Genomic DNA, 14,199 nt, shown 5'->3' with positions numbered 1-14,199 from the left:
GAGATATTCTCCATTTTCAACTCCTTGATAGTCACGATTTTATCTTTAAAAAAATATGATTAAAACCCTTATTTGCTCTCTGATAACATTTTTTTGTTTTAATTTAATCTCACTTTAATTTTTAGTTTCAATTTGGTCTCTAATAATTTAAATTATTACAATTTGGAACTTCCGTCCAAATGATTTAAACGGAGTTAACTATTGGTCACGTGAATGTCAGGTGGATGCTACGTAAATGTCACGTAGATGATGCCAAATTTGTTGAATATACCTGAAACCAGAATGGCCCGTTCTGAAACCAGAATGGCCCGTTCTGAAACCAGAACTGCCCGTTCTGGTTACACTGTTGGTGTGTTAATTTTGTACCTGGAATGGGTCGTTCCAGGTACAAAATTAACACACCAATAGTGCAACCAGAACGAGTTGTTATGGTTTCAGAACGAGCCGTTCTGGTTCCAGAATGGTCAATAATTATAGTCCACGGTTGTAAATCGTGCACGGAAAAAAACCTAAGGTACAAAACATTTCAAACACTAGATTTGGTAATGTTGTCAATAGGGATTGATAACTTCAATTGTTAAACATTTGGGCTATACAGTATCATTAAGGACGATGCAATGTATCACTAAGGACAATAGTAATAGGTTTTATTTCATTTTAGTCAAACTGGAGTGAACCACTTACTTCCAAATTGACACTATACAGTCAAGGATGAAATGAAACGGTATTTCCCCTTGAAGTCATTGACGATGTACCCCAACAATAACAACCTGTTCTTAAGGAGGTACAACCTGAATTTTTGTGGTTTAGAGTTTCCTTTCAACGTTAACTAGATGATTTCCTTTCTCAGTAATTTCTTTGAACTTTTTTAGAATATGTTATGTTCTGAATTTTTGTTTTCAGTTTCTGAACCATGTTTCTGTCTTTGAATTTATGATATGTTATGAATTTTTTATTTCAATTTTTGAATCACATCTTGGAAAATGAAGTTGGCGTTCTGGAACGGGCCGTTCTGCATCCAAAACGGCCCATTCTAACACCAGAATGGCCCGTTCTGGTGCACTCATGGTGTGTTAAATTTGCATTTGGAACGGCCCGTTCCAATTGCAAAATTAACACATAACATGTACAAGCAGGACAGACCGTTCTGGTTCCATGTGTATTCATGAAATTTGGCGGCCACGTGTGCATCTACGTGACATCCACGTGGCCAACAATTAACTTCATTTAAATCATTTGGACGGAAGTCCCAAATTGTAATAATTTAAATTATTAAAGACTAAATTGAAACCAAAAATTAAAATAGGACTAAATTGATATAAGAAAAATATTATAAAGGACCAAATAAGGATTTTAACCAAAAAAATATTTAGATAAATTAAAAAGAAAGAGTATTTATAAATTATTTTTTGTCTAAATTCTTAAGTGCTATAAGATTTTTTTAGATATACTAAAACATTAATAAATACAAGTTCACACTAATAACATTATGATAATCTTTGTAAGAAAAAATAAATTATGATAATCTAACGATCCAAAAAATGTGAAGTATAAAAAAATATTGAAAATGTAAAATTATTTAATGTTTATTTTTAAAATGATAGAATTATTTGATTTAATAAATGTATATTAAATATTATTTACTTCATGTTTAAAATTATATTTGTTTTATTCAAATTATAATTCATCGTTAAATTATCAAATAAGTATGAATTTTAACATTAGTCAAAATTTGATCATCATATCATACAAACGAAACTTCTACTTCAATGTCACTCATTGGATAAAGGTGGTAACAATATTATCATTAACACAGAATCTCAAGTCGAGAGAAAGTCATTGAGAAAAAATAACCCATTTAAATTTGCAAAGTGAAAATCACCACTAATTGCTCTCAAACAGATAATGAATGTCTTATTTGAAATAATCAAGAAGTTTGGATTGTCAATTTTTGTGGGTTCATTGGGAGGTCCTTAACTTGTAAACATTATTCCACAACCTAGGGCTTGCTTAGACTCAAGGGTTGTATGTCAATAATTTGTTTGCCTCACTCCCATTCAGATATTTGTTTATTGGAAGGTGTCTTCCAAGTATGCACAAAGCACAATAATGTCAATTTAATTCATGCCATCGAGCATGAGTTATGTCTCAACTAAACTGCTTCAATCCAACACATCCTTAGACAAGTGCAACAAGAGTTTTTTATTTTTTCCCCTAAAACTCTAAGCAAGGTGTCCTCATCTTTGATTCTCCTTTGTCTCCGCTGCTGATGACAAATGCAACTAGAGTTTTTTTTTCATTTTTTTTCCCCAAAACTTAGTCGTATGTGTTTATTTTCGTAGATTTCACCCCTGAATTTCCTCACTTTACAGGCCAATGATAATCATTAAATAAAAAATAATTAGAAATTATTATAAAATTAAATACACATAACAAATTCAAAAATTAATTAAAATATTAGTATGATTGTTTTTACAATTTATCTTCTAAAATACATTTCCTTCACTCTAGAAAAGTTAAATCCAATATTGTGATTGCCTCAACATCTGGAACCTAGCTTAAACTTGGTGATAAGTTAGAAAAATACAATTTAAATATTATGTAATTAAATTATGAAATGTTATTATAAAATAAAGAAAAGTATTATCTTTTATTAATTTGAGTAAAAACAATCTGTAAATATCCCTGTGGCAGGTGATTAGTCTGTGGCAGTTTACTCTGTCCTAGGACGGAACAGTCACATGACCGTAAATTTTCCTGTTAAGAACTTTTTTTTCATCTTGCCAAATGCTAACATATTTCCGAGCCATTACTTAACTAATTGATTTTAATTAACTTTTTTGGGTATGCCATTTATAAAAATGATGGATAAAAAAAAAACGAATTTGCTGAGATTGTGTCCTCAGACAGAATAGAGGTTCAAAAATGAACAACCAGGAGACTAAAACTGTGATTTATTAACAAATGAATGGATAATGATACATAGATTACCATAACACAACTATTCATACACATAAAGGAGCTTATTGGCCCCTTTTTGTTACATCATGTCCTCCTACTAGTATGTGAATCTCGTACAAAATTCTGGTCACTTATAGAGAGATCCGTCGCTTAGATGGGGGTGATGGCTGATTGAATAAATACTCCTCAAGCAGTTGTACTGCTCTAATGCACAATTTGCCGAAAGCACAAGCAGAGCCAAATCCTTGTGATCAAGGATTCAAATGCCGGTAATTTACACAAGTTAGCACTTTGCACTTCATACAATGTCTAGCTACAAGTTGTCTTCCATCTCATCTGGTACATGCAATTTCTCAATGGCGGCCTGTTATGATGAAGTTTCAAGTTGCATAAGAAAATGTAACAAGAAATTCCAAGTTTCCAACACTAAGTAGCCAACAATTTATGAAATACAGAAGAAACTGAACTTTCACACAAACCAATCAGAAAGCAAAAAGATAAGATAATGTAAAGTGTACAAGTTGTAGAGCAGTTTAAGAGCAAAAAGATTGCTGTTAGAAGAAGCCAATCACCTTGATAGCAGCAGCATCTGTTGCAGATGGTTTCAAATCCAAAGAAATACCATAATGAAGCATCGCTCTCTCATGCATGTTACACCTTTTATAGATCCTGCCCATCAAAGCATAGACACTACTTTCCCGAGGGGCATACTCTTTAAGCTCCTCTAGGACTTCCAATGCCTCGTCAAACTTTTCCAAGCTCACAAGTATATTGGCCTTCTGATACATTGGGAGGGGATTTTTCTTATCTGCTAAAATAGCCTTCTCCATTACCATCAATGCTTCCTCGCTTCTCTGTAATATATAACAAGCATAAAATAATTTCAGAATTCTGGAGATAAATGTAGTTTCTCATTTGTATATACTACTACAATTAGTGTGGCAAGAGACTAACCTTTAAAGCATGTAAAGCAGTACCAAGGTATGACATTATAACAGATGACCGTGGATTGATTTGAAAAGCCATCCGAAAATGATGTTCAGAGAATTCATACTTCTCTTGGCGAAGATATACCATTCCAAGTCCATACCAAGCATTATAATGCCTTGCATCAACCCTGAGCGCACTCTGGTAGCATTTGATTCCATTCTCAAAATCTTCTAGTGCAACATACCTGTAAGTTGTAGCAATAAATTAGAGACCATAAAAAGTTGCAGAATTATGCAGACAATCGTGTATGTAACATAAACAAAAAGCTGTGCCCATACTCATGTCCACAAAGGGTGTGTGCATATGCAAATCTGGGATTCAGTTGAACAGCTCGCTGAAAATTCTTCAGTGCAGTTTCATGATCCTTTTGCAGGCTGTAGCAATTACCCATGGCACACCTGCCAGAGCATTCAACCGCAATTATAAACCCAGATAAAATAATAACAATCAGAATAGAACAGCCAAATAGAGCAGAAACTACTACATACACAAGCATATATACACACCCATGATTCTCAAGTAGCAGAAAATGTTATGATAAGTATAATTTATGAAAGATTTTGAAAAGAAATAGCTCAGATAAGACAAAATAGTAATATACACAAATGGGCTATAGATATGTAAAACCTTGTATCTCACATGGAAGTATGTAAGAATATAGACACTAAAGTAATCATATATATGTCTGGAATGTGGCATCAGCCAACAACAAATGCACTTGCAAACATACAACACAGTTTTGCCTCACAGCACATGCAATGACACAAGCCTACATGCCTGCACCAAGCAAAGCAGTTTGAAACACTGGCAAAGTAAATAAGGCTGATAGCAAGTAGAAATCAGTACATTGAATAATCAGAAAGAAGATCCATATAAGCCTACCAAGACTGAGGTGCTAAACGATCAGTTGATATCAGTTCCTGAGCCAGATAACTTAACTTCATATCTTCCTTTAGGTGCTGCAGCAGAGATAAATTAGTATTTTGGTCAACATTAAGCATGCAGATATGCATCTAACAATTGCACATGAAATAGTGCAGGAAGCTAAAGAATGACAATAAAGTAAAATACTCTAGAAGGCTATGATACAAATAAATTTCCAAGGTGTTTTTATTTATATAAATAGCCTACATCAGAGAAGCCTTAGCCTCAAGCATTCTCTGGGAGTAATTTTACTGAAGGCGAAGCCTGACATTAACTAGAATATTTTCCTCCAAATGGTGCATCAGACTAGCACGTGAAATTAGCTCTCTCTTTGGAATTTGATCCGCAGTTCCCTTGTATCATCAATTTGCCATCATTGATAATGGCATGATTTTTCTACCAAGAGGCTTTACTAATACAACCAACCACAAATTCAAGCCCCAAAGGCAACAGAGGAAACAAATCACATGCTTTACTCATACTAGAAAATAGAAACTTAGGTATCAAGAAAATATCTCATTGTACAATTATTGTACTTAGGTATATTTTAGATATCTTAGATGATCTCTTAAGAATGATTTCCATATCTAGCTTCTTCCTTATTCAATTAGAATTAGGATTATTAGTATAATTTAAATAGGGGTTAGTATATTGTGCTTTGTAACACATTATTGCACACCACTATCATTCAGAATTTGTTCTAGCTTTTCATTCTTCACCACCTGAAATCCCTCCAGGTTCATCAATTCAAAGAACTTTTATCATTGTTTATACAATATATGATATATTACAGAAACTAATGAAATATAATATAAGCTTACATAAAGGACAGTTGAGTATACATCCATCCCTTCCAAACTATAAGGCATAATCTGACGAGCAAGGCCAAAGGCCTGGTCAGCTTCTAAATAATCAACCAATTCAAAGTACACTTTTCCAACCTGCTTAAAACATCCAAGCATCACATACAAATGGTCAGTGATATGCACCAGTAAGAATCTCTAACTCAATAGCAATAAAGAATTAATCAGGTTTGGGCTAAATGGCTAATGATAATAATTCTACACTAGTACTTGAAAATATAAAAAAAATAAGTGTTTGTGAAATAGGTGTTTGGTTTGCAGGTGTCACAACTTTCAAAGCACCCCATAGGAAAATTATGTGGCTTGTAGGATTGGCTCAAACTGACACTTAATCATTTTCAAAGTAAAAACAAACATACTCTAGGTGTTTGAGCTTTGCATCTATCAATAAATCCTATCTCATTATTTATCAGTATTTATATTCTCTTTCACTCCTTTTCCAACTAGACCCCAAAATTTCAATATGTTATTTTATAATCTTGAAAATATCAAATAGTTTAACTGCCACACAGAACCATGCCAGTATAGAAATTGATTGAAACAAGATCTAAAAGATGATGACCGTGACCACAAGAGCACAATGAGAGGAAGATGAAGATAATAAAAAAGACAGGATAATTTCAGCCAAAATTTTTACTTATTTCAAACCTAATTTTGATGAATAGTTGAATACTCTACAATAACTCCATTAAGGGAAAACCTTGCTTTTCTAGGTACAGTCACCAAAACATTGGAATATAGCATCATAAATCTGAATGCAGTATAATGCTAAATCAATACACAGCCTATGAAAGACCAGAAAATGCAAGCTAAACAACCAAAATTACCTGGGAAAGAACCCAGCCAGTATTGTAATGCTTATGTGGAAGTTTCATATAGGTATCCAGTGCATCCTGTTCCATGAGTAAACAAATATTAGAAAACTAGATGCAATCAAGAGAAGGGACAAGGTATCTTCATTTCATTAATCCTTTATTCGTATGCCTAATTAAAAAAATTAATAAATAGATAAATACAAATTATAATAAATACAGATTAGATGTCTTTTTTTCTGGAAATGATAATTAATTAATACCTGGCACCTATACAAGTAGGCAAGTCTACAGCCTTCACCAAGAATTCTTAGAAGGGCAAGTATTTCTGAAGCACCAGAGATGACTTTTGAACCACTCACTATTAGTCCACCAATTGGAAAATTTGCTGCTTCTTGTTCATAAGATTTAGCTTCCATGGTATTAGAAGAACTAGAAGTTGTCGGCATGACATTTAAACGAGAATCATCTAGAACATCATTACGAATCCCTGAAGATATAAAGAGGACTAATTTAAGTATTAGCTGTTCAAAAATATTTTGTTATAAATTCAGAATTAATATTATTATGTTAGAACTTGGGAGCTTTATTATGTTAGTAAAGCTAGAATTATTGTGTTGTACTAAAACAACATCAGAAACAGATTAGTAGCATAAATAATATTAGGTTAGTATTTTATAACAGTATAATTGAATGATAGTATCAATATCAATCATTTAATTATCCATACTCATTCAAACTCGGTAATTATCAATTATTGTATAGTATAAATTATTTATCCAGTATCTCAAATATTTGGTGAAGCCACCATCTGAATCTGACTACAGCAATTTTGGGGTTAGCCACTCTGAACTGCAATCTTGGGTTGATAGCATAGAAGATAGTTGCAGAAACAAATACAAATTCATTAGCTGGGTTGCTGATAAGCCCATAATAAAAGTGTACAAGAGGAGAGGTATGTGGATATATGTGAGAAGAGGCCAGGTGGCACTAAAAGGAAGGGAAAAACAGAATGAGGGAGAGAGAATAACTGAATGTACAAGTGATAACAAGGGATTGGGGAGAAGGATATGGGAATCATGCAAGAGGAGGGAGAGAATGAATTATTTGGGGGGAGAATAACAGATTGAGGTAGCGGGCAATTTCTGAGTTGTTTTTGGAGGTGGTATTCGCTCTGCTGAGTGAGGAGGACGTCCTTATTCATCTCTTCCAGGATTTAGCTGTTTTACAGTGACTTTTTCTGTTTCTATTTCAATTCTGAAGTAGCCCAGCTCCATTGGGTTTTCTTGTTTTTAGTTTACAAACACTGTTTACTTGTAACAGAGGTTTCTATCTATGATTGTGAGGGGTTATTTTCTACTAAACACAGTTGAATTTCTCAGTTTATAACTAGCATCTATCAGTCTGCACATGAGATGATTAACAATCACAGCATCAAAACAATCATCTTTACAAAGGATAAAATTAAAAAAGACCAAAAAATACAATAAATCAGGGCTATGTTATATATAGAGATTGTCACCTTCATCAGCATTTTCATTGGCCCATGACTGCCCTTTACGAACTGTCATGGAACGAAATGCCATAGTGCTAAGTTTTGACCCTCCAAGATACTTAGAAGAGTTACTAGTACCATTTCCAGATAAGACTGTTGCATTAGCATTTGCATTTACACTTGCATCACTGGAGAGTCTTGAACTACGTCGAGGACCGGAATCAGAAAACAATCTTCCAGAAATCTGAGACAATTAAAAATAACAAAATAAAGTACAAGGAATGGTACAAAATGAAGAAAAAAAAAACAAGAACAAAATGCAATCTATAAAACTCAAGCATCCAACTGGGAGTACATATTCTAGCAAACATGTAATTTATTTTTAACATAATCAAATACTACTCGACAAAATTTTTGGTCATTTAACTCGCCATCATGCAAAATATATTTTGAAGTATACCTTGAAATGCATATAGTATAATTCCAGCCATTACGTAGATGTACATAAAAACTAGAATGCATAGTATAACTAAAACCAAAGGAGAGAAGGGATATTGAGGAGATGCAGATAATTTATCAAACCAAATAACATGCATGCTTGGTTTTTATTATGTTACAATTAGGGGTGGGGGAGAATAGTTTTGGAAAAAAATTCTTTTGAACATTTTGATCATAAGATTTTTTTTTCTGAAAGCAGAATAAATTAATCCAAACACACACTACAAGTCTACAACCACATAAATGAGAACATTGGTACAATGAAATCAAAAGATAAATTAAAATGCAGTTTAATAAAACTTGTGACTAGATAAACAATTGTGATGTCAACTAAAGTTTCCGTAATAAAGCCTGATTTTCTTATGATGAAGGACACTCCATACTAAATGCATGGAGTGAAAACTAGTTTAGATGTCCTTAGCAATACTGCCCAAACATGGAAAAAAGAGAATCCAACATAGTCATGATACATTGGATTAAGCTATTCAATCAAATAAATGTCTATACAACAATAACCAAGCCTTGTCCCACTAAGTGAGTCATTCTATAATATAAAAGCCTTCAGACTCGTCAAAAATACAATTTTCAGATCAATTCTTTAAAGACATAAAATGCCAAGAAAGGAGATCAGTTTATTTAGTGATGCACAGGAAGTAGACAGCAGAAGTCTTAAAGCAATAAGGTCCCCCACCTTCCGTAACTTTCCTTCATCCACAAACTTTCTTCGAGGAGCTTGAATGGTAGAGTTCACTGTTGACTTAGGAGAACTATTATCAGCATTAAGTGTGCTAAGATTTTGGCCATTGGGCTGTGCATTCCTACACAAAGGGGGTGGAGCAACACCTGACAACTAGAGGTGAACCAAAAATATCAAATGTTGAGACGAAAATCGGGCATTAAACACAATTCAATAAACCAAGCAACATGTTGCATAGTTACAAAATAATAGAACACTTTACCAATGTTTCAGATTCTGAACTTAGCTAACCATTTTCAAAAACCAAAATCACAGAAATTATAATTCCATAAATAATTTATGTTATCCAAAATATTTAATAAGCATTAATATGTACACATGTGACATGATATGAAATTTGATGCAATTACCTGTGCTGCCATTGGAGATGGGGTGTTATAAAATGATACGTTAGACAGACCACTATTAACTGGTTGAGCAGTTCCTCCCAAAATAGATGTCCCATGATGATTTCCAGGAATATCTTTCAGGCCCTGCATGGGTTTCAGTTGCCTAGGACTTGGATCTTCTGAGACAGTGTGTCTAGTGTCAACTATATTACAATCATCAGCTGATGAATGCAACTTAGGAGAGGTCGAGCAATGTAGGTATTGCTTTTGTACACAAAGAGCAGCTGCTTCACCAAAAACTGCAGTTGCATCTTCAGCAGCACCTAAATGTTTAGAAAACAGTATGGCGATAATTGATGAGGACTGTAACATAATGAAGGACAAAAAAAGACTATAAGTCAACTTAGATTTGTTATTTAAAAAATGAATGTAACAGTCATTCAATGACATCAAGTCTAGTTTTGCCACATTGCCATCCTCACTCCAGCTTTTTCTTGTCTAATATGAAACTTGTTTTCGCTTTCAATTAGATATAATCAACCATTAAAGCTATTTCTAATTGTAGTATCTTACATCAATTAGAAAATTGAGAAAAAACAACATGGAAACCTAGATCGTTTGGTAAATTTGAAATATAATTCAGTGTTGTGTGCTACTTAATGTGTTAGCACCAACCTCGCAATCTAGAATTCTAGACCCATATTCCTAGCCAAGGCACTGGGGTATGCAGATATGCTGATAAAATCAATTATAGCTATAAGAAATCAAATAATGAATAATAATTATTTCAATGCAACAACAATACTACTGCCAAATTTAAGTGTGTGTATATATATATATGCGTGTGTGTGTGTGTGTGTGTATAACTCAGAAATTTTTTAGGAAGTAATCATAAGCAGATCTGACCATCAGAAGCATCAATGAATCAGAAAATGCATAAAATTGGCAGATCTCAAAGAGTCAAAGCAAAGAGAATAAAATCAATTTCTAGAGCATCAGGTACAAATATAACAGAAAATTTTCAGAAAGTAATAACAAACATATCTGGCCATCAGAAACATCAACGAATTAGAAAATGCATGAAATTAGCAGTCTCAAGAGCCAAAGCAAAAAGAATAAAACCAATGTCTGGAACATCAAGGTGACACTCAATGCAGAACATCAATAAATTTTTAAATGTTTAAATTGGAAAATCTCAAGAGTCAAAAGCAAAGGGTATATAATCAATTTCCAGGGCATTAAGAGCCAAGGTCACTTTTTTTAGTTTGGTCCATCACATTAAGAGAATGCTTAAATGATAAGTGTGTTATTCTCATATCATACACGCTGTCTCTTTAAAGGAAGGGTGATAAGCTTGCCCAGTGAGCAAACTGAATATCATCATACAGACCTAATACGCACAACTCCTCATATGCAGCCCACATTAGAGGATCCATTGAAAGTGCCTGCTTAAAATGATGTATGGCACTTTTCCTTCTGTCGGTGTATCTGAAAAGAGAGATACAGAGAATTTATAAGGGTGGATTTATCAAATGTTGCATGCATGCATCACATACACACATATTTGTACTCACGCATGCACAAATATATGGAATTGACTCCAGTTACAGCATCCAATATCTTCTTATAAAATGCATTTTTCATTGATTTAATTGTTTAATTACAAGTATCTATCATTTTGATCTTTCATGTCAAACAGTGAAAGGCTTGAACATCAATAAGAATGTAATTGAATAGTTCATATTTTCATATATTTTGACTGTACAAACATATATTACATTATTCATTATTAATTATAACTTATATAAAAGGAGTAAAATAAACAATTTCTGATTTATGTAAAATTTTATGGGTATGATCTACATGATTAGTATTATCAATCTAACAGAGGATTTTGCGATAAAGTCCTCCAAAAAAAAGTTACTCGATTATATTGATCCAAGAAAAGTCAAATTACTAATAATTTCATAGAAGCATACAAAAAAAGTCCTGAACATCACCAATACAACCACTGTTTAACTTTAGCTAAAATAGATGTTATAGAACTGGTTGCAAAAGTCCATGGTCTAAATCAAACCTTACTTTTTAAACAGAACCATCAACAGTATCTTGAGAAAATACTTCATAACAGTAATTTTGTGGTTAGAACAATTTGCTACAATTAACATTTCTTCGCATCATCATATAACTATAACTCCTTTTAGCATCTTGAGACTTGTAGTGTTGTGATATTAAATAAGTATGTATGTATGCATAAGATCTGATTTAGCCAGGATCAGATCATTCCCTTTCAAACAATATTAAAAACAAATTTCACAAAAACTATTAAACAATTAATGGTGAGACTGATTACCAACCTGTAAATCAGCCCTAACAGATAATGACCAGCTGCACCATTTGGAACCTACATAGATAAGAAAATAACAAAACTTAAGTAGTCATTCAGCTTCTCCCAGCAAATGTATTGAAAAATTATAACAATAAACAACTTAAAGCAAAGCAGCATGCTAAAACTAAGTCATACAAGAATAATGCATTTAACAACAGTAAATTTGCAAGAATACACAAAAATAAGATAAAAACACAACCAATGACTTCTGAGACAAAAATGCTAAGGCCACCTAAAGACCATTAAAAAGTTTGGAAAGTTATTCTTAATTTAAAATATATTTAAAATTAAGCTTAGTACCTCTGTACTAGGCTCATTAGCAGGACACAACGCTGCTTCAGCCTCACTAAGAAGATCCATCTGAAAGCATGATATCGCAAACAAGTACCGGGATTGAGCCATTTGTGCTCCTTCAAGCATCAAAGACAAAATGAATAACGAGATACATAGAGAGAAGCATAGCTTTGAGATAATCGTAAACAAAGTAATGGAAACATTATCTATTCAAAGGAAATTGAGAAAACAGATGAGGAATGGCGATATTTAAACTAACAGGATCAGGAATGTGATTCTAAAACTGGTTGGTACATAAATATTGAAAGAAACATACCCTTTAAGATATGATAAGCAGAATAAGCTTGATTATTCTGCAAGTAACATCCAGCCAACATTTGGAGATTTGTCTGTATAATATCCAAGAAAAATAGTTATCAAACAAAACTATGAAGAGAGAATTAAAAAAGTTACAACACATCAAATATAATAAATTAAAAAATATATATGATCACTTGAGCATGTCTGATGCACCTTAGACACAACAAATCAGAAGAACAAGATAAATTAACAAATATTTAGCCTACATCTATAATAAATTAGAAGTTCAAAGCCCAAACTTCACACTGACACATAAATATAAATATAGTACAAGACATTACAAGAACCAAGTCCAGACTTCATATTGACATTTTCTATTCAATTGATTTCTGCTTCAGACTTGTTGTAAGGTACAAGAAATTAGTACAAGTCTCTTCATAAGCGGAGCACAAAACATCTTACATTTTACCCTTCCGCCGAAACAGCTACACATAGTAAATAGTCCTCACACGAAAAGAAACCATTTCACTGTTACTACACAGTGGACACGGGCAACTTCAAATCATGGAAGAGAGAAAACAAAACCATCACGTATAAATCCACTACTTTGACAAAACTAAGAAAGTGCCAAATGAACTTCAAGCTTCAAATTACCATCACAAACCCAATTTAATCGTTTTAGTGCACCGTGAACAACGAGGGGGGAATCTGTGCAATCCAGATAGACCGAGAAGCTAAAAGAAGAAACTGAATCCAAATCCAAATCCCAATCCTCTTAATAAAAAATTCAACTACCACTGCACAAACTACGAAATGGACTAGGTGAAGCCGAGAGCCACCGATCTCGGAGCTTATAGAACATGAAGATTGCGGAGCTTATAACGGAGGGAGAGAAATTTCCGTTTGGATTTTCATTTTGTGAGGAACCAAAGCAAACGCAGGAGAGGAAAACTAAGAGGGGAAAAGGTACTACCTCAGTGGGGAACTCGGCGCAGAGACGCTGGCAGAGGAAGATGGCGTTGGCGTGCATGAAATGCCGAAGACTCTTCTGCACGCAATCAGCGAGTATCGCTTCCATGGCTGCCACCGCGTGCGTGCTTAGTTTCGAATTCGATTCAGAGAAGAGAAGAAGAAAGGAGGGTTTTGGTTTCGGTTCAAAATCAAATGAAATGAAAACACGAATTGGGTGTGGCACGTGCTTTGTCTCCAATTTCAAAATAGGTCACGTGACGGTTGTTGGTCTTGGTAATGTCATGCATCTCAAATGTTCCGTTGCCAATTACCATTTATAAACTCACACACATAAACATAATCAAAAACATAAAATATTAAATAGCTAAATGGTTGTCCATTTATCAAAAAAAAAAAAAAACAACGTTCCCTTTTCAGTGTAATTAATTAAAAATAAACAATGGTTTGCATATGAGTTATTTAAGAAATAAATTTGGTCACATTACGCAAAAATAAAACAAATTTAGTCACTTGTAACATTTTGATAAGATAAAAACATGGATAAGGTCAATGTGAATGTCGTAATTTTTATTATGGATCAAATTTTTGATATCGGAATGATGATTGAAGATTGGA

General features: G+C 33.4%; 1 protein-coding gene across 1 annotated transcript; it reads right to left on the bottom strand.

Moving 5' to 3' along the window:
* Nucleotides 1-2,938: 2,938 nt before the first annotated feature.
* LOC109797024 (cell division cycle protein 27 homolog B) lies at nucleotides 2,939-13,784 on the bottom strand. Its single transcript, XM_020356911.3, has 16 exons — nucleotides 13,586-13,784; nucleotides 12,629-12,701; nucleotides 12,319-12,428; nucleotides 11,987-12,033; nucleotides 11,020-11,117; nucleotides 9,651-9,952; nucleotides 9,235-9,393; nucleotides 8,073-8,289; nucleotides 6,814-7,040; nucleotides 6,566-6,631; nucleotides 5,697-5,816; nucleotides 4,834-4,910; nucleotides 4,230-4,349; nucleotides 3,916-4,135; nucleotides 3,534-3,815; nucleotides 2,939-3,325 (listed from the first exon to the last, which is right to left on the bottom strand). The coding sequence occupies exons 1-16, from the start codon at nucleotides 13,688-13,690 to the stop codon at nucleotides 3,275-3,277; spliced, it is 2,274 nt and encodes a 757-aa protein (XP_020212500.1). The 5' UTR covers nucleotides 13,691-13,784; the 3' UTR covers nucleotides 2,939-3,274.
* Between the last annotated feature and the right edge of the window lie 415 nt (nucleotides 13,785-14,199).

The sequence above is a fragment of the Cajanus cajan genome, chromosome 4 (genome assembly GCF_000230855.2).
Source record: "Cajanus cajan strain Asha chromosome 4, NIPB_CcT2T_4, whole genome shotgun sequence".
Lineage (NCBI taxonomy): Eukaryota > Viridiplantae > Streptophyta > Magnoliopsida > Fabales > Fabaceae > Cajanus > Cajanus cajan.
Note: the sequence above shows the minus strand (reverse complement) of the source record. Positions and strands in the feature narration are given on the sequence as shown.

What these genes read in the sequence shown, in the direction of transcription:
- LOC109797024 (XM_020356911.3), bottom strand. Translation starts at nt 13,690, where the DNA reads ATGGAAGCGATACTCGCTGATTGCGTGCAGAAGAGTCTTCGGCATTTC. An exon ending in GCGCCGAGTTCCCCACTGAG is followed by an intron (nt 12,702 to 13,585) that starts GTAGTACCTTTT and finishes GATATTATACAG; the next exon opens with ACAAATCTCCAAATGTTGGC. An exon ending in TGAGGAGTTGTGCGTATTAG is followed by an intron (nt 9,953 to 11,019) that starts GTCTGTATGATG and finishes CTAAACATTTAG; the next exon opens with GTGCTGCTGAAGATGCAACT.